Below are 26,946 nucleotides of genomic sequence, written 5' to 3'. Positions count from 1 at the left end.
CCTAATATATACTATATATATATATATATATATATATATATATTCCAGATTTACTTTTATAATATCAGGAAAACGAATATTAATTAATAAAAGAACTTTCTCAAGTGTCATCACTGTAATTTCGAGATGAAACTCTGATTTTGATTTCGCTTTTATTAGTATCCATGCTGCAGGAAAAATCCTCAATCGCAATTTTTTTAGAAATATTGTGGTGGAGAGGAGTGAGTTTTTCATGCACAAAATCAAAATTATACTTTCGTTACTAAATATACTTTCGTCAATAATAAACTGATGAAATTTGATACATTAGTATATGCCACGAAAAATGTCTTGCAATCATAGTCGCACGCACATAATCAAAGTTATTATTCTTTGATACGCTGTCTTCAAGTAGGAACTATTTTTTTTCACAATATGTACATGATTTTTGGAAGTAAAAATGATAAAACTCTTTTAGGGGAATCTCTCCGATGACTTTACCTTGACATATGTTATCAAGATCATGAGCCTTTCAACAGGTTTTTGACAGGACATCGCTCGTCTTTTGTTAAAAATTTATGAACAAAAAAGTTTCGAAAATAAAATTTCAGTTTCAAAAATAATTTTTTTTTGCTATATATGCTATATTTTGCTATATTTTTTGCTATATATATCTCCTAAACTAATGCCACCACTTCATTTTTACAGGAAATCACATAAAATGTGCTGGAGGTCTTTCAGGGTCATGATCTTGACGACTCACCCCCCACTCTCATCCCCCTCCCCTCTGCTTTAGAGGCGCACGACTCTCACTTTCGATTCTTATCCTTTCTACTATTGTAAAATCAGTCTCAATCTACGACGTGCTCCTTTGCAGGGAGAGAGAGGGGATGAGAGTCGTGCGTCCCTGAAGCAAGAGAGAGGGAGGGTGAGAGTCGTAATATATATTTTAAAGTAGAGAATTTTTCATGTAGTAGAAAAGAGACTTTATTTTTCAAATTTTTTTTGTTCTTAATTTTTTAACGAAGGACGACGGTCAAAATCTATTGTCATTCAGAATCATGACCTTGATAAAAGATCAAGGTCATCAGACAGAGTTCCCCTAAACAGGACTCTTACTGTAAAAAGTAAATAAAGTAGGTACTGTCCGAAATTTTTGTTACATTAAAGATATTTTTGTTACATTAACAAAATCCATACTTTTTTTTGTAAAACTATTATTTTTTAACGAATTACAAGGTCTATTATATTAAACGAGCAATGTAAGATAATCGATAAATAAAAACATTTTATTATTCTACGATGACATTTTTACAGAGCGTTTCGAGCTTTACTTAGGTTCCATAATTCACGGTTAATTCTTAAGGTTCAACTTATTCATTGTCTCTTTCTTCTAGAATTGGAAAGAGATAAGAAACAAGTTGAATCTCAGTCAAGAATTAATCCCTCTTCAGCCGTATATATTATAGATTCAATTAACTTTCTATATCTTAATGAAATATCGCAATAGTTGAGAAATTTATCTCACTTTCTATTATAATCTTTCATTTTGTAAGAACAATACCAATAATACTCCTTAATTATCAGTCATGAAGTCAAAATATTTTTCCAAAATGAAAGATTATAACAGAAAACAAGATAAAGTTCTCATAACTTTATTGCGATATTTTATTAAGATATAGAAAATTAAATGAATCTACATGACTGAGGAGAGCTAAATAAAACTTAAAACAAATTGATAAAAGAACAAAAGAACAAACACTTAATTTAAACAACAATATCGAAAATATACAGGGCACTTAAGAATCAAATAAAAAAATTTTTTTAAAATATAAAACTTAAACGAGAAGTATATATAATATAATATTCTATAATTAATTAAAAGTCTCATATATATATATATATATATATATATATATACATATACTATCTATGTACTATCGTACATATACTATCGCATTCAAGGTTTCATCAGAAGAATCTGGAATTCATAGTTTAAATTTTATTTAGAAAATGACTATCCAATCAATTTTATTTTTGATACTATAAATAACTGTTTAAAATGTCTAATAAATAATAAATCTTTACGACAGAAAAATAAAAATCATGAAAAATAAAAAAATCATTTGGTTCACTATACCGTACATAAAAAATCTCAAATAAATTTAGAGGAATTATCAATAACTTATGTACAAAAATGTCGTTTTTTAGTCTTAATAAGTTAAATAAATTCATTAAAGCACATAAGGACAAACTTCCGAATTCATCTAAGAGAAAATGTGATTTACCGCATAAATAGTAATGACTGTGACGCGTCATATGTGGGTCAAACGGAAGGAAACTGCAAATATCAGAACATCAGAATATCAGAACATTATAATTGTATAAAAAAAAATACATCATCACAGTCGATTATAAGAGAACATAGAACATTACAATCATGAATTTCGATGGAATGAGATGGAAATATAATAAATATATAATATTGGAAAATCCGCGAAAAAATGTTTAACAAGCGACTAATATCAAAAATGTTGCATCTCAAACAATATAATGATTTAAATTTATAGACGGAAAAGTAAGACTCTGCGTATTTTATGTTTTCCAATAATGATTCAATATTATGTTTTTTAACTTTGTACCTTGACTTTAATGTGACATTAGTCCAAATTATAAATAAGTATTCGCAGTCTTTATTTAGAAATCATTATGTCAAGACGGATACTTCATGATAATCTTTAAATTTAACTTTATAAGTATAACTGTCTGCTACAAGAAAATGTTCATTATCTATGTAATTTTAATTGTGTAATGGATGTGACGCTTATGTAAGTGTAGGACGACTATCTTCTAAAAATAATTGTAATTGTCAATATATTGTGTGTGTTCTCCAATTCATCTTCGGTTTCAGTTGTGATTCCAATAGTCTGTCAACTATTAGGAAACTCACACATTACATGGAAAATTTACTGCACAAGAATTTGTTATCTAATAATGGACAATTTATTCTGAAGATGACTGAAAGAGGAATCGAAACGTCAAAATTCGATTATATTATATTATATTATGGTTGCGCTCATCGAAATCAAGATTTATTTTTATGGAATAAATTTAATAAATATAAGATATTGCACTATTAATTTCGTTGACTCCCACAGCCTTTATTATTTTTTATTATTTCAAAGGAAGCTGTATGTTGTGTGGAGACGAGCATGCATTATTTACTCGTAAGTTTTTCTTAAAATGGAAATGCTGATAAATACGCGAATAAAACAAACAAAGATAAATAAAAAAACATGTTTAAACTGCTTAAGGAGATCCTAAAATCGTTTGTATTATCAATTAAACCATATAATTTTTATTTAACAATTATTTTTTTCCTCTCTTACAGAAAATTCTTTTTCAAAATGAAAGCATACGCATTAATACATCTGTGAGGTGGAGTCTAGCTGAGAATGACAAAAAATTTCGAAATTGAGATCTTTAACATTTCTTAATCCAATATGGCGCTGCAGAGAGCTGTCAAATCGTTACAACATTACTTCATACAAAAGCTGTGCAATCCGTACTTACGAAATAGTAATCCACAGACTAATAGTTTGCATGAAGAAACAATAGAGTTCTTATTGTAAAATTGGACTTAGATGATTAAAACGTAATTGTTATACGAAAATTTATGTATGTGTGTGGCGTGCGTAAGATATGTGATATGTCAATGACACGTAAATCATCATCTGTGTGTAAGTGCTATTTTCAATATGATTAATCGTTTTAGGACAGTTCTTTAAGACTCAGTCATATAGCAATAAATTGCAAGTCGCAGAAATGCTGCAAAAATCTCACAACATTCTCCTACATTTGGGAAAGGCGAATAGTAAAAAGACAAGCGAGGATGAAAAGTAAACTCTCAAGAGAGCTAACAACAAGGTAAAGGAACTTGTATTAACTCACGTCCCGACAAGGATTGATCGCGATTCACCGCGTATTACCCACTGCAATCGTGAAGATTGTCGGCAGAGGTGGACAAGCACACAAATGTAATATATTTTTAGATTCGATCTCACAATCCAATTTCATGTCAATTTGTATAACGAGTTAGGATTTCGCACTGCAAAAGTGGATATTTCTTATTAGCTGATATAAATCAAGTCGAGACAAAGGTTTTAGAAATGACAAAGGCGACAATCGGATACATGCATAGCGTCTTTAAAGAAGAGACTCATATTCATGGTAATTTCTAAAATCACCGCATGTTTGCCCAGCGAACCGTCAAAATTTTGGACTTCAGATGCGAACTCAAATTTTTACAAACTAAAGAAAATTGATCTGCTGAGTCGGTTTGTTCTGTGATTTATCTGCTGTCGGGGCACCCATATTTGAGTGTAAGACGAAATTGGGATATATTATTGCTGGGAAGCTATCGCTGGGAAATAGACGGACCGACCGACATCAGACATGAGGTTTCATCTGGCCAAACGGAAATGACATCTTACATGGTTATCTAGAACGGTTTTTGAAGGTGGAAGAATTTCCGCGAGACACATTCTTTCATCTAAAGAGCAAGCGTATGAACTACATTTCACAAAAACTACTAAGTGAAACATCGATAGCAGATTCATCATCAGCATACCATTCAAGGCATCAACATAGGAGTGACTCTCATGAGAGCAACACAGCAGAGCAGCGTTTCAAATCATTGGAGCGCGAAGGATTACAAAGAAATGAGGAGATACGAAGTGATTACACAATTTTCATGCGCAGATGAAGAGTTGATCACATAATTTAATTAGGGTTACATAGACGATAATCACACGATTCCAACCTATTACCTGTCTCATTACGGAGTAATGAAAAAAAATAGTCACAAAAAAGTAGTCTGCGCGTTTGTTGTTTTCAATGCCTCCGCATCAACATTAATTAGCGTATCAATTACCTGCAAAAGATTAGGCCAACCATCTAACGAGATCTTTTATCAATCATTTTAAGTTTTAGGCAGTCGTAGACGCAGACATAATTATCACGTATTGTCAAGTGCTAATCGAGCCTTCTCAACGGGTACTTCAGCGTATTTTTTAAAAGCAGGAAAACTATTCAAATTTCATCATTACGTATCAATTAAATACTATTACATATGGAATGGCCTCCAACGCATTTCTCGCCATCCGATGGCGATAGACTCAGTCTGGCCAAAAAGCACCAAGGGACCTTTTCTGAAGCAGCTATTATACAACATTCTATGTACTATGTCGACGACTTATTATTTGGAGCTTCGACTCGGGAGAAAGCTTCAATTCGCAACATATCGCATATCTTGGTATTTGGATGCTTTGAGTTACGAAAATGAATCCGCAAACATTAGAGGATCAAATTGCATTCATAATCTCAAACTCGAGGAAAACGAAGCAACAAAAAGGCTAGGGCTATCGTGGTCATCAGTAAAAAACGAATTAGTGTAACATCTAAAATCCGATATTAAATCGACGAAGCTCTCTATCTTGTCATTAATAGTCCTTGTCATTAATAGCTATTCGATTCATTGGGCCTTCTTAGCCCTAGTATCATACTTGCGAATTGTTGCAACAATTGTGGAGACTAAAACTTTTATAGAACGATCTACTCCGGAATTACATTCCGAATGGAAGCGATTCACAAATAAATTTGTTTTGTTCAACAACTTACGCATTCAACAACTCCCTATCAGGTTGTACCCGATGCTTTCGTAGCAAGCCCTGAACAATTATATCTCAGATCCGGCCGACCTACAGCGCGATCGGTACCCCGGCCCAAGCTTTTCATAGCACGGGTGTGGATTACGCCAAATCCATCAGGGGATCATAGAGAACGAAAGATCATAAAGAACGAAGCAGGACTTATAAATCTTACATCTGCTTATTCATTTGACTATCCATTTGAAACTGATGTCCGATTTCACAATGGAAGGCTTCATACTAGTCCTGCGCAGATTTGTAGCACACTAAGATATGTCTAGTAAGATATCATCAGATACCAACCGTTAGAATTACACTTTGAGTTATGCCGATTTGGAGAATTTCTCATCAAAAATGGAAACGAATTGCAAAGCCGTCTAATCCGAAAAGATTAAGCCCGGATCTATAATAGGTTTTTAAGCCTTAAATTACAAATAATGGACGAATCATAATCGATTATTCTTCTCGCATTCAATTGTAATTGTTCAATTTCTTACAACCTAAAACACCTATTGTAGATCCATACTAATAGAAATAATACTTTGTTCTATCGTATTCATTGCATTTTGAAAGCATTTGAGAGTGTAAAATCAACCAAGTACCATCTAAAACATGTCAAAGGAGACATTATCGACGTTTGAGAAGCTATGTAGCCTGTTAGGCGCCAGATAGGAGCCTGTTGGTACAAATAGAATCAATCCTTAATTCACTCAGTGTATCCCTTATCTTCTCACCCTTTAGACTTGCAGTTATTGATTCCGGTCTTTCTTTCGAACATACTTTAATAACTGTATGCCGGATGTAACTGATATCAAGGAATCTCGTCTCGATATCAGTGGATATAGCAGATTCAATAGAACTTTTGAAACATTGATCCAAAGAGTTCATTTCTGAGTTACAATATCGCACCAAATGGAAGACAAATAAAGGGACGCTCAAAATAAATGATTTGATACTGATAAAGAATAACATCTACCTCTTCTAAGTAGAGGAGCGAAGCTGGCGCCTTGGTAGAATCATCAAATTGCAAATTCCTGAAATAGACTCAATAACATGCACTAAAGAGCTGAATCGCTAAAGAGCTGATTCATCGTGTCATTATAAAATACTGTTGTACTCTTTCTCGATAGAAGCAACGTTAGATGTGGATTACATTTAATCCAGCACGGAGCACAATCCAAAATTGGCAATTAAATTATTTATTAATTGATCGCTATCATTTTCCTCAGTAATTTTTTTGAGTCAAATTAATCAATTTTCTACATTATTAATTAAGTATTTTATGTGTGACATGTTCATTACTCATTCTGTTAGTTCATTTCTTGATAGTGTTGAAAAATCCTTGATTTTTCAAAATGGAGAATGTATTGGCTGAATTGAATATGAATATTCCCGTTCTTTTCTTCATTATTCTAATTCATTATTTTTCATTATTCTAATTCATGCTAAAGTTAAGTTGCCCGATAATAGCAAACAACATAGCGATTTTTCATTTAAGTTGGTAAGAATAAAGTGCATAATAAATGATCTTGACAAGCAATTATTATATACAGTCCACATTACCAACACAGCTCATTAAATACTTCATAGAATACATAGAATGACTAAAAAATAATCCCTCCCCATTAAAAATAATTTTCTTATTGGTAATAAAAAACCAAGAACATTTAAAGTTACTCAAGGTTTTAAAAGTATGTCTCCCAATTTATACTACAATTTTGATAAAGATATCTTCCCATGTTCTTAACAATTTTCAAAAAACATAGTAAACCAGTTTTACCAGACTCATCCTATATGCGCGTGCATATGTGTACATTTCTTGCATCTTTGTCTATTGTTCAATTCCATTTATATTACACATCAATAAAATCAATAAAATTATTATTATTATTTTAATGTCTTTACACTATATACTTAATGAACTACAAAAATAATCACAATAAACCAGACTACTCTTTTTGATATTCTCTTCATGATATTCTCTTTCTAATAAAATACGCTTTACTTGGCTAATATGCCGAATGGAGGCAACTCTGACTGACATATGTTGTCAAAGTCATGACTCTGAGTGACTTCCACCAAGTTTTGATCGTCGCTCGTCATTCATTAAAAAGTTATTAACAAAAGAAGTTTGAAAAATGATATTCCTTTTCTACTATATAAAACAGAAATTCTCGGCTTTAAAGTATATTTTACAACTTTCCATATGAAGCGCTCACTCCATTTCTCTCTCTGCTTAGAGGCGCACGACTTCCACGCGAAGCAATTCTCACTCCACCTCCCCTCTGCCAAGAAGCACACGGCTTCTACGCGAAGCGAGTTTCTCGCTAATTATTAATTTATTATTTTCTTTAATTTAATTTAATTATTTTCTCGCCAAGTTGTCTGTTTTAAAAACACAAAAATTATATAAGAAAATATTTTGCGTTGTTAAAGCAGGGAATTTATTTCATGGAGCGCAATTATGTTGCTCTGATTTCAAGATGAAACTTTGATTTTAATTTCGCTTTTACGAGTAAAGTATCCATACTTTGCAACACAAGTCAATCACAGTCTTCATGCTTGCAATCACAGTCGCACACAGTCAAAGTTATTGTTCTTTGATATGCTATCTTCAAGTAGGAGTAATATCATGTTAGGAGAAAAGAGCACGGACTACGGAGTGTTACAATTTATTTATTTATATGTAAACTAATAAAAAAATAATAGTTAAAAATTTGTATTACACGCTTGTATAAACTGCTAAGCAATAATGAATTAAAATTCTATTATATTGTATATTCTATTGTATTAAACAAGCAATGTTAAGATGATCGATAAACAAAAACATGTTTTATTATTCTATGATTTTTTACAGAATGTTTCAAGCAAACAAAATCTAACATTACAATATCAACATTATTTTATTATACGTCAGTGTTCGTCTGTCGGAAAAGTAATATACATTTTTAACACGTGTCTCATTTTAAATATTTTTTTTCGTATAATAATTTTTATCTATATATCGTTAATTTTATCGTGACTAATTTTCCACCGCAGTATTGATATTAATTTCATCATAAACTAACACACTGATGCTAAATAATTGATAAGCATCTTCTCGATATGCAAAATTTAAAAATATATGGCCAGTTAGATGAGTCATTTTACTAGAATGACGCTTTTATTTGAATTTTTCTTTTTCTTTTAATTTGTTTCTAATTTGATTTTTCACATCATATTCAGAACATCAGAAAATTTTAAATAACCAGTCTAGCCGTTTTGCGAATAATTTCCGTTTCTCTACAAAACATTTCTCTAGTCTTCATTAATATGTTTATTAATGAATTTTAATTTTATCTATCTCTCCGTTCAATCAATGTAACATCATCTTTATATATGACTTTCATCTGAGAAAGGCTTAATCGTGAGACTGAAATATGTTATATATGTGTATATATATATATGTATATATATATACATGATGCTTTTACATGCTTGCTCGTCTTCTCTAATAATTAACATAGCTTCTTTAGAAACTTTGTATGTCGGATCGTTCGTCCTGTTCTAAGATTTCTTTCTCCCTCTTCACTTTTGGAGGCTGTAATGAGTTTGCTTAATAGATGATCTTATTTCTCTACAGGTTGCTCTCTTGCGCGCATGTGGCCCTGCATAACTTCTATTAATTTCCGCAGAGAAATCATTTATGACTTTTCTTTGTCAATTTCGGGTATTCGATTAACTATTCCATTAACATGTTTGTGTATCATCAGACATTTGTTTTGGTATCTTTTAATCAGTAGTTCCCATGTCACTTCATAGTTGGCCTTTAACACATCAAGTCCGTCGAGTATCACTTCAGTCCGTCAATGTTTCACTTGATAGAAATCTCTATAAATATTGGAATTTCGCAATTGTATCTATTGTATGTCTGCATGGATGAACGATTTGAACATATTTGAAATTTTAGTCGTACATTTGTCGTACAATCTGTCGAATTGTGGGAGACTGGAGAAGTTTAATCTTATGATGTACTGTAGCTAACTTTTGTGATGTTTGATCCGATTTCGCTCCGTAACTCTCATTATTGCTTGTCTCAGTTTTTAAATCGAGTTTTTGTGTTTTTAGTCGATAGAAATTTACCTTGAACTCAGCTCTTTATGTAAAACATGCCTGTATTGCGCCATCATCCACTAATTATAAGATTCTCTTGGCATGCGTCATTAATTTACGATTAATTTCTCAATTCTATCAAGTCGCTACTCTAAATTTATCTCATGATTTTCTATGTTGTTGCGATTGCATTCTAGTATCTCTAGAAAAATTCGGAATGATATGAGTTTTGCTTTCATCTCTCCTCGTTGGCGATTATAACTTCTCATTTTTGTTGTCGTTAGTTGCGTTGAATGATTACAAACAGAGGGACAGAATGTACAGTGCTCTATTTACCAAGTGAAATCATGTTACTCACGTTGATTGCATCGCTCATCTGTTTTTCTTAAGTTGAAAGCATAATAAGCATAGGCAATAGTAACAAGGAACAGGGAATAACAAGCCATCTAATCAGAGCTCTAAAGTACAATATCGACTTCCTTGGACAGCTGTTTCTTATCCCTTTTCTGTATCTATTGTGTTTCCAACTTTAGGCTTTGCTGTGGGCTGTCTTAACCTTATTTGTAGTTATGCGCGTCGTTATGCTTTTCCTCGTTAATTCACTGCTTATGCTTAAGCGAATTGTTTGTGGTTTGTGGTTCTCTTCTTCGTTTGACCGTATTGTAATCTTAATGTGTCGTTTTGCGTTGTGTTTCTGTGCTCACGTACTTATGCCTCCAGATTTTCTTCTTGTGTGAGTCTATCCTATCCGGCTATATCATACAGATCAAATATGTGCTTTCCATTGGACATAAATTGACATCATTCTAATTTTGTTGACTTTCAGAGAATGACAAAAATAGAATGATATTTGGGTCGACTTATGTCATCAAATGGAAAGCATCCAATGTTTGATAAACATCCAATGTGAACTGTGTACAGAATGTCTTAGAATTTCAAGGAAAATACGATAATAACTCGTCGGTTATTATCGTATTTTCCTTGAAATTCTAAGATGAAAAGCTCTACCAAAAAGCAATTCAATGTAGAATTTGAATGGAGATATTGAAGTTGGCGAATTCTACGCGCGTCCATTCGTTAATTTCAATATCTTGCCATTCAAATTCTATTCAGATCATTTTTTGATACAAAGCTTTTCGTCTTAGAATTTCACGCAGAATATGTTGGTAATTGGCATCTACGTGAGGTCTGAGACATCCTGTATAATAATTGCATTGAATGCTTGTCACGTTTGTTATGCTTACTTTGCTCTTATAAATTTAAATGATAAATTGTCATGTCGATTCTGCTACTGTCGGGCAGATTGAGCTTGCCAACTTAATTTTAGTAATAAATTTAGTAATAAACTTGAATAATGAAGAAAAAAACGCGGGAACATTTATAATTCAAACGATAACAAGCTGAATATCATTGTATTAGAATATTTTTTTGAAAATTTAATTATTTTTGGAATATAAGCTACAAAAAGTCAGACTATAAGTTTGATATAATTTTTTTTATTGCAATAAATGTTCATTATGTTGATTTGAACTTGTTATAACCTTCTGACTTTGAATTATGAAGGAAGGAGAATAATTATTTTCAATGTCTTACTATTCCAGAAATCATAGAATAAAAAATATTTTTTTGCGAAATAACGATTCAATGGATAGAAGAAGTTCAAGCAAACTTTCCACATAGCCATGTTTAGATCAATGGCGAATTTTTGGAAAAAAATGCTTTACTACAAAGATATTCAGTTTATTATATGTATTTCGATGGAATGACTCAAAAATACCCTATTAAAACATTTTTTTTATTGGCAATAATAAATCACGATTGAGAGGATAATAGAGCGATGGCCGAACTTGATTGATATCGGAAAACAGATTTTTCCAAATAAAATATTACGTACATAAAATATAATATAAATAATATAAATAAAATTTTACGCACATTTATTAAATAAACCAATAAGTAAAACGTTACATACATTTTTATTCTGCTCTGTCCTATATATCGTGTGAATGCGAAGTTATGGACACTCAAATGATGCTTTTTCTGTTATTTCTCTTGTAAGCAAAATCATAATTTGAAAATCTCATGATATTCTTATAAATTATTTAAATATGGGAAAATACTTTTTGTTTAGATGTATACTTGAATTCATTTTTATATATGTAAAGAAATAATCTATGTGATAGAAATTTATAATGTTGCTGTAATTTATAATGTTTTGGCATTTTCACATAAGTTTGTACTTTCCCAAAGCTATTTGCGTTTTCCTTCTATTCTAGAGAAGAATTTTATTCTGTAAAGGAAAACGAAATAGTTAGAAAAATAATGAAATGAGCGTTCCATCGCTCCAACATTCGCTTAAAGTTACTTATGAAATTCGGCATATGTAGTGACTCTTTGATGTTGCCCTGATATAATGCGAGTGCAGAACCACTTTCATGCTATGCCAAATTGCACTGTTAGAAACGTTAGAAACGTTAGTGCAACATTTTTTTAACTTGTTTAGTTCATTCGATTGGTCTGAATATAAATTCAGCATTACAATAAATCAGTTTTCATTTGCCGAATATGATAATCTGAACGCACTGATACAGTGCGTACAAATCGAATGCGTAGCACTGAAAAAAGTTCGCATCTAGTGCACTTTGCTGAATTCGTTATGAAAGTCTTTAAAGTACGTCCTCTTACTTATTTCTACAATTTTGATAATGGGTGTCTTCTTTTTCTCTTTAACACTGAAAACGCGACTGTGCCATTTTTTTTTTAGTTTGCATTTGATTGATAATATGCTAATGTTCTTTTTTTTCTTACAATTAATTTCGATTTGTATTCTATCCGCTGCAACAATCACACGAACTAATATTAATCTATAAATTATTTGATTTTCTTTTTCAAACAAATTTTTACTCTTGGACAATCAGCGTAATTTATTTTTTACAATATTTTGACTACATCTAATTATTGCTATTATTGCATTTGATTGACAATATGCTAATGATTGCGATAAACCTTTGGCTTCACGGAATATATATATCCAGATGCTCTCTCCATACGGTCTTTCAACTGTTTGTGAGCATTTTTTGTTGCTCTGGAAAATATTCATTTAGCTTCTCAAGATTTTCCGACTATTTTCTCGTTTAATTTTACTGCGTTTTACATCTCTTTTTAAAATTTTTAAAACCGTTATACTATCTGAAAGTGGTTCAAGCTCGTAGCCGAAACATGTTATATGAATATTTGTAAATTATGAAACTTTTATTTTTTTTAAATATAACTTTCTAATTATTTATTCTAAATTTTATACTTTTATTCGACTCTTATTGCCCTGTTAATCTAATAATTCTTTTAATAACAAGTCTTGTATTTTACTTAATTTGTACGTAGAGCACATTTTTGTGATTTTTTATAAATAATGATTATAATTAATTACAAATAATTTTACTTTTTTGGTGACGATCCTCTCTTGTGAAAATTTAGATTTACCTTGAACTGCGATTGAGCCGATTTAGATCTACCATTGACAACAATGTATTGAGATCAGTTTATTTTTGTTTTATCCATTGGTACCAGTTTTTCTGACAAATTGCACGATATTATTTATCATTTATTTGTCCGCTGCGCGAAAGGGGAATAATAGTACGTTTCATACAATAATGTTTACCCACGTAATTTTTAGCTAAAAGCTAAAAAAAATCGCACGCGATTAGCGTGTTTTTTACTTTGATTTCATTATATATTAAGTGTGTTGTTGATTATGACCATATATTTTGAAAGTATTGTATAATAATTTAGATTATTATTAATAGAAGTAAATATAAGTTGATTCGCAAAGACTCCTTACTAATTACAAAGAAATTAGATAAAATAGGGCAATACGAGTCAGGTGCGGTAATTGTTGCGCAAAACAATGTGAATATAACATAAAATTCTTTATTAGATAACCTGCTTACATCGGGTCTTTGAGCCATCTTTAGAGACAAATTAATATTATAATTACAATACTGAAAACTAATTCATTCCAGTGAACCATCTTCACATACTTCCGGAAACTTTAATATTGAAAAATGACTCTGATGACAATCCAAATTGCGTTCAAAATTATTACAGGACAAAATTATTAAAGAACAGATCGAATTTTATATTACAATAAGAAGGAAGCTCACTATAACGAAGAGAATTCACCATATCGCAAACAATTAAGTTCTATTATTTTAATCAAAAACTAGTTTTTGACTCGTCAGCGAATCATTGTCAAAATTGTCTTAATCAGTGAAATAACTCTTAAATTTAATTATAATTAAGGAACGTTTTTTTGAAAAAAACAATTTGATATCGATTGTGATCTGAAAGGAAATCAAGTAACAATTCAAAAATTTCAAATAAAATGATATTAATACAATGAAAGAACGATACTGACTAACTAGCAATTCACTTCGACATTTAGCCCATCAACAATTGGGCAGTAAACCTTCGGAAACCCTTCCATATTCGTCTGTTCAATCATTTCGATATTTAGCTCATCAACAATCAAAAGTAAGCCTTGGGAAACCCCTCCATATTCATCTAGGTTGAGACCACGTGTCTGTTTCCTAATATACAGCATCTCTGAAACCAATCTCTTTCTGTACTGAGATTCTTTGTCCAAAACAATATTTTCCCAATCGAACTCGTAGCCTTTCTGCAATCGGTTATGACGGAGTATGATTGTGTTCCACTGAATGTGATTCCTGTGCTCAGCGATTTTCGTCTTCAACTGTCTTCTCGTCTATCCGACGTAACTCGCATCGCAGTCTTTACAACAAAGGATGAACAATTTTGAGACATGCTTAAAATTTTAAAGTATCAAAAGAAAATCAAAAATTCTATAAGTCCAACTTTATAGGAGAAGTTTCCTGAGTGCCAGAACTATCCAAAGTTTGCTATTATGACCATGGACTACTAGTCTTATCTAATTTCTCTGCGCCCAGGGCATCTCCCCGCGGATGAATTGTACCAAAGACATTGAAATAATATCTAAAATGTATTTGGTACAGTTCATTAATCCAGCTAAGTCTCTCTGGTCGCGATTCGATGTGCCGTCACAGAAATTCGGATTTGCTTGTAATGACGGCGATGCCTCTGGAATTCGCCCTGGGAGGGAAGATGGACAAGCGGCGAATATACTAATCGGGGTAAACCAGCCTTTGGGGTCACCCCGAAGCAGTTACTGATTGCGATGAGATTCATTGTGGCAATGTGAAAAATATTTTAAAAACCAGTCGCGTAAACATTTGTTGGCTGAGGAAGTGCTAGATTTCTTGAAACAAGAGTAGTTCCACAAGAATCTCACTCAACACATTTAAATATATATGTCACGCTTGTTGGTGCCTATTAGTTATTATACAAGAAAACATAAATGATGAAAACTGAAATGAGAGATAGATTAGTTAAAAATATTGAATCACAGCCTCTTTGTCAAATTAAATTGGACAGTAGTAAGGCATCTTGCAGTCAAAAAAAGTCTATATTTTGTCCCACAGGTCGATATCGTGTGTCGGAAAACATTCGCGCTCAAGTTGCGAAAGATTTTCGCTTTTATATTTCTGCAGAGGTGCGTGTGTGTGACCACAATAAGTACTTCACAATCACAATAAGTACTTATGGACTGAGATTCCTATTAAAACAAGTTTTTGCAGCGGACTAAGTAATTGATCGATTTGTTATGTAACCAGATTATTAAACAACAATGTTCAACAGTAAACTTCGATTATTTTGAAAATATAGAGAACACTGTTGTGAAGCATTGGATTAAATAAAGAAAACTTCTCGCGATTGTTAACTAAGCTATCATCCTTACGACACTGCGAACAGCGTTATATTGAATGTGTGCTTACAATTTGCAAAACTAAGAACAAGACATAGCGACCAAAATCTTACTCATATTTTCATAAACGTAATACTGCAGAGCGATTAATGAAAAGTGCACGAATGTAATCGCGACGGACTTTACACCTCAATATCTAGGATTTTCATATTTGAGCAGAGATCAAATACTTGAAAAACGTACAAATCTTATAAACTACTACTTTCTAAAGAAATGTCTTTAATAACAATATGGATTCTTATGTTTATATACATAAAAGTTCGAACAATGTTTTTCAAAGATCCTGCTATAGTACCTGTACAAATATCATCCTTTAATAAAATCTGGTATGTGTTGTTCCTAATGGATATATCACAGATGTTTTAGGATCTTTCAAAGCCATTAAAAATGATGCAAGCATCATGCGAACAATTATGGGGAAGATGCCTAAGGTGCGCTATAGATTTCACAAGAGTGTTTGTTGTTGATAGATATTTTCGTGAGGTTTTCGGAATATTTGGAATGTAAGGCATTTGTGGCAAAAATGCCAGATATCATTCCATCTGGTGAAAGTCAACTAAGTGATACGCTTGCTAATAATTCGCTAATAATTCGATTGGTCACTAAAGTCAGGTTTGTGGAAGTTATCATGGGCATCTTAAAATTTGCTTCGCGTATTTTAATCGTTTATGTATATTAGGTATATTCAATCGATTACTCATCTAATGACTGATTTTCGAAATGCCACTGTTCTTCATAATATGTTTCATTCGATCATCAGACGCTGAGCATTCGAAAAAGATTGCATAACTTATGTTAGATCGATTGCACAAACCAAAGTTTTATTTCGATTAATCCAAGAACAAAATCTGAACAGCAAAACTATTGTATTTGTCTCGTTGGATGCACCTGAGTTAGAAAGGTTTCCAGTATTGATAGAAAATTATTTATATGTTGGATTGTCCGGAAAGTTCGTGCCGATATTGAAGGAAAATTGAAACGCAGAAGATTTAAATTTTAGTATTTACATTTATTATAGTATACAAATTATATAGGTTAGTCGGCACGAACTTTCCGGACAACCCAATAATAGGATTAATCTGGGATCATATTAGATTAAACAGGCTAGGTTATATTATAGAGAATATATGGTTACTACGGGACGATGTTTTATACAGATAAGTCATGGTATTGAGGCAACAAATCTTGCTAATTATGACATAGTTGTACATGATGTTATTCTCGTTAAAACTCGAATACAATCCATGCATATGAATCGTACTCGCTATTATGTGTACGTTTTGATAGAATGTGATGATGAAGGAGCTCAAGTCATTCCAGAATATTATTGCTCTTGCAAAAATGGCTATCATACGATTGGGTGTTGTGTGCACGTAATAATAGTTATATGATATCTGAGATATGCCCAACACTTTGACGAAGACATCCATATGTCAGCAAGAACAGTTAATGATGTTTTTTTAAAGATATTTATTTTTAAAGAATTTTAATGAGGAAACTGAAGAAAGATAAGGTGCATATATCGCCACATTTTAATTAGGCAATTAAAACCTTTTGTTTTATATACTTTGAGTATCTCTCCCCTCTTCATTGATTAATTTATCTCTCATAATTATTCATTTAGAATCCAAAAATGATTCAAGAAATCAAATAAAACCAGTCCTACGTGATACACAATATATGGTCATATATATAATAATAGCGAACTTTGAATAGCTGTAGTACTCAACAGACTCATTTTACAAAGTTGTGCATATGGAATTTTTAAATTCTTTTTTTATGCTCTACATTCCTAGCTAGGTCTCAGTACTGTTCAGCCGGGGCCCAAACTGGACATAGTCCTTTTATATTATATATGATATTCGATTTTATATTATGCAAAAATGGATCTTTATGTATCTTAATGAATTCCCGTAATTTATTAACATTATAAAACGATATCCTAATATTATCACTGTTTAATCTATTAAATTTTTCAGAAACAATTGAGATGTAAGGAACAATAAACCATGAAGTTCTTACGATTTCGGCGTTATTGCTATATTGTTTTGCGCAACAATTACCTGACTTCTATTGCTCTATTTTATCTAATTTCTTTATGATTAATGAAAATATTAGTTATTTGCCATTACGTCCATCTATTTAGACATCACAAAAGAATAATATGAGTTGTAAATGATTTATATACGGTTCTAGGAGAGACTCAAATCATCGCGGTTCTATTGTTAACAGTTTTCGGGAAAAAAAAACGTAAGTTTTTTATCACACTATTATATGCAATACTGGCTAGAAACATGAATCTGACAAACTTAAACATACAAAGTGAATTGAAATTAAATTTAAATTAAATATAATAATATAATCTATTTTAAGAAAAAAATAAGAAAAATAAACTAAATAACTAAAAATTATACAATATCAGAAATCAAAGTAAATATAAATGATAATATAATTAAGTATGACACACATACAAAATATAAACAGTTCAAAATGAAGCGCAGATTTATTATGAATTATGAAGAAATCTGCGGCTGAGGCTCATCGAATGCTCTCAAATACTTATAGTGAGGCCGCTATTAGTGAAAGAACGTGTCGTGAGTGGTTTCAACGCTTCAAGAATGGTGATTTTGACATCCAAGGTCATGCTCTGTATTTGATGGGACCAGCTCGGCGTAGTGTATTATGAATTGTTAAAACCGACTGAAACAATCACAGGCGATCGATATCGAACGCAATTGATGCGTTTGAGCCGAGCATTGAAAGACAAACGGCCGCAATACAACGAGAGACACGATAAAGTGATTTTGCAGCATGACAATGCTCGACCCCATGTTACGAAAGTGGTCAAGATATACTTGGAAACGTTGAAATGGGAAGTCCTACCCCACCCGCCGTATTCTCCAGACGTTGCTCCCTCTGACTATCACTTGTTTCGATCAATGGCACACGGCCTGGTTGACCAGCACTTCCGGTCTTATGAAGAAGTAAAAAATTGGATCGATTCGTGGATAGCCTCAAAAGATGACCAGTTTTTTCGACGTGGGATTCGTATATATGGGAAAGATGGGAGAAAATAGGCCAGCGATGGACAATACTTTGAATCATAAATGTATAACCAGTTTTTTACAATAAAGCCTCGAATTTCGGAAAAAAACAGCGAAAGCAAAATTGTATACCTAATACTATCTTGGGTTTCTTGCCCGGACGATTGTCCTTCGGACTGGAGTAATGCTTCAGCTTACCGCGTTTTATCCACCACCTTTCCTCCTGCTCGCTGAGACTTAGATGTTAGAGCTTTTGCAGCTTGCTCTTTCTCCTTTTTGTCATCTGGCGCTGCTGAAGCAAGGTCGGGTCTTAGAAAGACTCGTCTTCATTGTGCTTTCCTCCTCTGGTTGTTCACTTTTGAAAGAAGCCACGCCCTGGAGGAATTGATTAATGTTAATTATGTTTAATTCTCTGTTTTTTGATTCCATATAAGTTCTATAAATGTCGTGATTACGCGATTTTATTCGGGCGAATTCTCGGGACTTGGCTATATATTCCTGGAGGTCGCTTGGTATTCAGGAGATACCATCCCGGACGTAATTCCTCTTATGCTCCTGAGGTAGCATTATTTAAAATAACTTAGAGATCGGAACTGTTGTTAAAACTTATCAGAAATTGTAGAACTCATCGAGAACTATATAATTTCATAATTATAAATTTCATAGTTTTCAATTGATTTTTTTGAATCTTGCAATGTCACCACAAATTTTCAAGTGTTATTTTTAGTTATTATTATATATATGTTATTATTAGCTAAATCAACGGAATCTATTTATAAAACCTATCAGGAACTATAGACTGTTACGGGTGCCAATGGAACTCTTATCAAAATTTGCGGTACCAAAAGATGAGGTGCCAACTTCACATACGTCAATCTATATCTGAAAAATTTAGAAATATGATCAAAGATATCGACATTAAACTCTCGTTTTTCAGCCTTAACAAATTCAATTCAATGATAAAAGATCCTCTTCCTGTAGATTGCAAAAAGAACATTGTGTAAAATTTCTTGTAATGATTGTGACGCATCTTATGGACAAACATGTAGACAATTAAAAACGAGGATTTCCGAACACAAAAATGACACCAATAGAAATAAAACCTTTGATTGTCACGAATTATAGAATGTGTCACAATCACGATTATTGGAATAATGTTCAAATATTAGACATAGAACATAATAAAACTACAATAAAAGACTAACATCAGAAATGATAAATATTAAGTGATAAAAGAATGAAATTAATTTAAACAAAGACATTGAGTTATTCAGTTCTTCATATTTTTATTATTTGACTGACCACTAAAAGCCTATAGTTAAAAATAATACATTTTCATTACGACGATTGATACCGCAGCATGAACATCATCGACTTATATAATATATATATTATATTTATTTAATTATCGTTGTTTCGTCTTAAATTTTAATTCACAAAAATAATTTGTGTTACAACAATTATAGTGTTAGGACTAATTTGTATTTGACATACTCTCGAGGTAAATCTCCACAGCAATTCCTAAGAGTTTTTAAATATTTATCGACTCTAATATTCATTTATTATATTTAAGGTCAAATATCGTTGATCATCCAACTTATTAACTGGTTATGAGAAATTTGATGTTGAAGTGTAACCACAGGATGAAAATTTTTATGGATTTTATGTAATACATTCGCTAAAGGCTAGAAGTTAGCTGAAACGTTTGACAAATGTATTATTTATAGAGAATTGTTTTAGATCAATCGAAATAAACGCGCAATTATTACAACACCGATTCCTACCTATTTGTAATTTGTTAATTGTTTTAATATAAGGAATCTTATTTTATTGTAATTATAACTTACATTTACGCTTATAATTGTTATATTTATATTTATAATTATTTCAAAACATTTAAAATAATCTTGTAATATCAACATAACATTAAAAATAATCTTTAAAATTTATCGATTTTTCTTTCTTTCATTTGAAGAGCCATAGAAATTTTTCTTATCAACGTTATTGTAAAAATATATTAAGTATTAAAAAAGGATCATATTTTTTTATGTATGTCTGTTTAATAAATATTTGTTGAGGAATTGAACAAATGTTGATATTATGAATATTCAACAAATGATTATAGGAGAGACAGCCTAATCCAAATAATCCCATGGAGTACTGTTCAACTGTACCACCCTTACAACAGCTAGCTGGCGGTTTGCCACCACCACCAGCGGTAATGGTACCTGTGGGTGTTCTAAAAAGAGAGGGTTCAAAACATCGTACAGAAGGACAAAAATCTGTAATATTTAGTGATGGTAGGTAATCATTATTTACAACATATTAATATTATTGATGTTCTTAAATCTTTTTTTCCTTCTTTTTTTTTCTTATTAATGTGAATTATTTTTGAAGTAATTATCTCTTTTTAAAATAAACCTAGATAGAGCCAAGCCTGTCGAAAAAAATAGAATTTAAAGTATTTGCTATATACTATGTCAACAGAATAGCAATAGAATTGATCTATTGATCAGACATATTATATATATTGGGTTGTCCGGAAAGTTCGTGCCGCAAAAGATTTAAATTTAATAAATATATACTAAAATTTAAATCTTCTGCATTTCAATTTTCCTTCAAAATTGGCACGAACTTTCCGGACAACTCAATACAACGCTGTGGAATAACTGATTGAAGGGAATGTAACAGAATCTGCTAGCAAAACTGAATGACAGACTGGCAAAAGAAACAAATCTGGAGTATATTCTGACAACAAATTATTGACAGATTGAATAGATCTATCAAACGCAATGCTGTTAGATTATTAATAGAATCTGTGTTGTCACTTGCAGGATTGCCGCCAGGTGATATCCGTTTCTTGTATTTAAAGTTTATCGGGTTCTCTATATAGGATATTTTGCATAAATTGCAAATAGTAGATAATTTCTTGACTGAGTTTAATCCGATTTATCTCATGCTGATGAAAGGTAATATACAAAGTGTCCCAGATCCTGTAGATCTGAGACACCTTGTATATTAATATCTTTTAATAAAATAGTTATACTTATTTCCTTAGGCGAATCTGTTTAGTTTCTGATGACAGCCTGCTGTTAGATCTTATGGATTGTGGACAAGTATGTCACCAGTTTTGCTCTAATTTATTGACACTTTACTAACAGACTGTCAACATTTTGTTACCTGAGAAATATACACACATATGAAAGTATTTGAATGCTTACATTTTTAACATTTAACGAATGAAATATGTACATCAAATTAAAGCACTTAAAATAATGTGTCAAAAAACGCGGTATTGTTTCTCATACCAAATGTAACTAGCACGAGATCATATCTTTACGCGAGCCAGCGAATTGCAAGCATCCGAGATTATCGAATCTTTCATTAAACAGCTGAATCCTCTTCTGAGTAATCTCAATCGACAATTTGGATTTATTATATAATAAAAGTGCCTTTATTTTCTACGTATCCTATGAATGGAGATATTGCAGTGTCACATTAAGATTATTATCATCATCGCCTTCGGAAATGTCCGTTCACATTTCAAACTGCATGGCACTCGTCTATTGCGATATTACTTATTTATTACTTTTATTTATGTTCCGCTAGGATTACATCAATAGATCGATAGAGAGCTAGATTGTTGATCACTTCGTAAAAATATATGTTATTATAATGGCCACAACACAAACTTTTGCACAAGGACCATCGCAAAAACATTCGTAACGCTTTACGTTATGTTAAATACTGAAACTAAATACTTAAACTTAAAGTAATAACTGTAAATTTATATGAACACACAAAGAAAATCATAATATTCTTATACATCATTGTACGAATGTATATATATAAGGTGCAACAGCCACATACATACAGGTCAGTATGACGAGTTATTTATTCATCAGATGCGCGCGTTTGTTCACAACTGCGTAGACTTAATCACTGTGTCGGTATAATTACTCGCATATCTTTTTCGCGTATAAAAGTTTATACCGTTCGAAGTTTTGATACATTTGACGAATTTCTGTAGCAGTTCGTTAAAACAGAAGTTAAAGTGATGATACAGATTATCTATATGTTCCCGGTTTTATATAGCGTGCAACATCTTTCAGTTCTCTTCCTAAACAGGATTATCTCTCGTATATACGTCCGTACATATGATACAGATTATAAAATGAATTTTATTAAGAAAATCTTCGATGTTATAACTTTGTTATTACGAGAAAAGTTTTCTATGATAATTGATTATAAACTAAATTATAATATAAATTATATTATATGTTATAATTTTATTACTTAAATCATTTTTTGCATAAAATGTTTATGTACATATGAAGTCATCAGTTAGCACGTATATGCAAATTTAAATAGTCGCTAACCTAATAAATTTGATTTATTGTAAAAATGATGATTAGATATAGAAATGATCATTTATGAATAGTAATCCAGATCAACAATTAAACGCTATAATAGATAGACAATGTAAAATTTTTTCACAATAATTTTCCAACATTTCGACTATACTTATAAAATATTCATGAGGCAAATACATAATATATCTTAATGAGTTAGCAGTTGTCTATTGCGATTGCAAAATAAAAAACTTAGAATCGGATACTGTTCACATGATAAAAAATTTTGATTGCAAGAGAGTTTAAACGCGTCATCAATCGTAATATAATATTAAGGACGCACGTACAACCATTTTATATAATTTGATATCAATCTACATCTGTGATTTTAACTGGAAATTTTCTTTTACTCATACTGATTGCTTTTTCTCGCTGTTAACCGACGAATTGGTTGGATTATGACTCATCATTACTATGTTTTATTGTTCAACGAATTGACTAAATATAATATGGTTTTTATTTATAGTATATATATTCTATTGAAAATCGAAGTTGATGATTCTCTAAATATATTAATTTAATTTTTGTTATATGGGATAATTATTTCTGCGACTGATGAGGACTAAGTATAGTCGAAACGTATCGTTGAAAAATTATATTGTGAAAAAATAAATTGTACATTGTCATATAACTATAGCTCGTTTAATTATTGTGTTACTATTTATTAATTTGTTTGAAAGTTATACGAACATTAAAGAATTGTTTTTAATTTATGTTTTAAGATCATTAATGAATTTTACAATATTTACTTTGATATATGAATAATTTGTTAATTAATAATTAATTTAACATACTGGTTCTAAGCTATATTAATACAGCAATAACAGTAATATTAATAAAGTGTAATATTAATATTAATATCGAATATTTATCCAATATTAATAAAGTTATCGAATATTTATATTTAATATTCATATTATTGATTTCACCGATTTGTTTAAAGATTTTATATATTTTTTGAAAAAAATTATTATTACTTTGATAGTTCGGAAAATAGATTTGGAATAAGTTTCAAATAAAAAGTCATTCTTTCTTCAAGAGCATACAATATATGGTACAAGCGTGTACACTTAATACCTTTTTTGTAAAAAAGATAATTTTGTGTTCATATTATTTTGTTAGCAGCACTAAGTTTTTTTTAAGGTAAAAATTTATTTGAAATAATTTTTTTCAGTTTATATTTTTACCTTTTTAATTTTTTGTAAATTTTACTGAATTGGAATAAAATAATAGAGATCACTTGGATTGGAATAGGGAAACCTTTAAACGAAAATAAAAAGATATGTATCAATTAGATTTTATATTTAAAAAATAAAGATTTATAATAGATTTTATAATAGATTTGGAATATAATTTTTTATACTTCGATTTTATTTTTTAAGAAAAATAGTACGACAATAATGTTTGTAGGAAATGTATATTATGCTTGTAATTGATGCAATTTAGAGGTTTCATATATTTTTTTGAAAAAAAAAAATACGTATTGAATTGAATAAAATAATGCAATTTTCTGGTATCATTATTTTTTAAATAAAAATATAACAGAAACTTGTATGAACTTATTAACATTAAAATTTTTATTTGTATATGTATCTAATAATTCTTTAATAACAAATAATCTAAACTACATTTTCAGTTTGTGGCTTTAATCTTTCTTCAGGGTTCTTTAAAAATCTTTAACACATTATGCTTCAGTTTTTTACAGTTTAATATTATTTTATTGTAAGTAAGAATAAAGATAAGGCGAATTTTTGTCTTCGTATACATATTTAAATATGGTATGAATCATTAATATAGTCAACATGATAATTTCCAAGATTTGTCAAAGACAATTTATGAAGAATTAACAGATATTGTGATTACCAATACACTAATATACACTAATATACAATTAATATTCCAGAGAAAATAGGTGACACTACTTGATAGAAGTATACATGATAACTCAGGATAAACGTTTGTCTTTAAAGTATCATATTCCTGATTTAATTCTAAGACGATTTTTCCTTTGCCAAAATTTTGTCCGAAGTTTAGTTTTCAAATTATAATAAGAAATAGTTAGCGTATCACGGACCGTGTAGAGAAGACAGGCAAAAGCGGCGCTTACGGATAGACGTGGGCGCTTTATGCGCTAAGCGAACACTGACCGGACGCATTCATTTGTTTATAAAAATATGTTGCTTCTTATTTTTCTCCTCTACCACACTATCTTTTTGTTTTTCACATACTTTAAATATGATAATTTCATTAAATTATAAATTAGAATAATAAAATTAAAATGAATATTGAAACCTTTGAGAATCGGATTGTTTTTTTAATTACATTGATAAAATTGTTAGAGAAGTGTCATAAGAGAGAAATTAGACAATAATTACGTGCAATAAGCATTATTAAATTATTATTGACATAGAAATCAATCAATTATTTCAATATAATATGTCGAATTCTAAGAGCGTTTTTTATAATTCGACATATTGAAATACTTGTTAAACTTAATTGTATGTCAATAAAAGTTATAATACTTGTGGCACGCAATTATTGTCTAATTTCTCACTTTTACAAAAATTTCTCTAACAATTTTATCTACGCTATCTCGCTATAGCATTTATTACATACTTATGAGAAGTCTTATGAACAGAAACACGATCGCGCTTCTTAGCACTCAAAGAGTCATGAATGATAACAAAAACGTAAGTTAAACACTTTAAAAGCTTATAATTATCTCAATTATAAAATTGTTATTACTTGGTAGATATTCAACGTGTTTGATATTTCTTGAATTTTTTTCAAAATTACTAATATAAAATCAACAATTTATGACTTTATATTCATTTAATATTATACAAATTATAATTAGAGTTGAAATAAAAAAGAACAATACAAGAAAGTCTCAAATGATAATCAGGCTTAATAGCAACTCATGTTTCGTCAAGAAATAATGATGATACCGACACGGGCAGACACCATAATATTGATTTTAGATTTGATTTCGCATGGATAAGAATCTCCTGCCACCTTTTTTTATGTAGCATTCCTAAGTAGGAAGTGGTAGGAGAAACTCGCGCGAAGTTGTTATCACTAAAATATAAAAGCAGTGAACAATTAGTCGAGAACTCTCTGTATCAGAAGGACCAATCTTGTATTCAAATTTAAAAATATTTGTGGAAATCAAGTTATTAAAGTGAATTAATTTTCATTATTGATATTGATTCTTTGATTCTATTAATTTTTAAATAAAAGAGTAATCCTAAATCGAACTCGTTGATTTAAAAAAATCTATCGCTGACAAAGAGAGCAACAGATTATGTCGCTGACGAGGAGATAGTCTAAGCATCTTTTCGGGGAGCTGGTTTGTGAAAATTATTAAATTAATCAGCTTTGATGCCTAAAAGGGCAGATTAAAAGGATCAAATTTCTAATCAATTTGTCTTTAAATCCATTCCCTTTTGATCCATTCCCGCTTTACCAAAAATTACATCAATTCCAAAATCCAGTTGAGATCCAAATATTTTCCAAAATAATTTTATTAATAATGAAAGTAATAAAAACTGCTTGCAATAAAGATAAATTTCCTAAATCATAGATTAATTAAAATAGATTATCAAATAAATTACTCCAATTTTAAAGTACAATAATTAAAAAGTGATCGTCGATATTTTAAATATAAAATTCGCTATTTATTTAGCTAAATCATGCAACGGCGCGAATTTCATGCCTTGTGGTTGATTATTTTCAAATGCTCACCGTTTGAAAACTATTGATGCCTTAAGATTTTCCTATTAACATTTTCGATTTACTTTTTCATGAGGAATATGTATGTGTCGGTCCCTGCGCTAATCTGGTACACCCTG

General features: G+C 30.8%; 1 protein-coding gene across 1 annotated transcript in view; it reads left to right on the top strand.

Annotated features, from left to right (window-relative positions):
* Nucleotides 1-26,946, top strand: part of LOC105620803 — a 144,560-nt gene that overhangs the window by 76,821 nt on the left and 40,793 nt on the right. The window contains exon 6 of the mRNA XM_012202289.1: nt 20,809-20,983. Coding sequence (XP_012057679.1) covers nt 20,809-20,983 — 175 coding nt within the window. The remainder of the gene's footprint in view (nt 1-20,808; nt 20,984-26,946) is intronic.

This window comes from Atta cephalotes, assembly GCF_000143395.1.
Source record: "Atta cephalotes unplaced genomic scaffold scaffold00029, whole genome shotgun sequence".
NCBI classification, from domain to species: Eukaryota; Metazoa; Arthropoda; class Insecta; order Hymenoptera; family Formicidae; genus Atta; species Atta cephalotes.
Note: the sequence above shows the minus strand (reverse complement) of the source record. Positions and strands in the feature narration are given on the sequence as shown.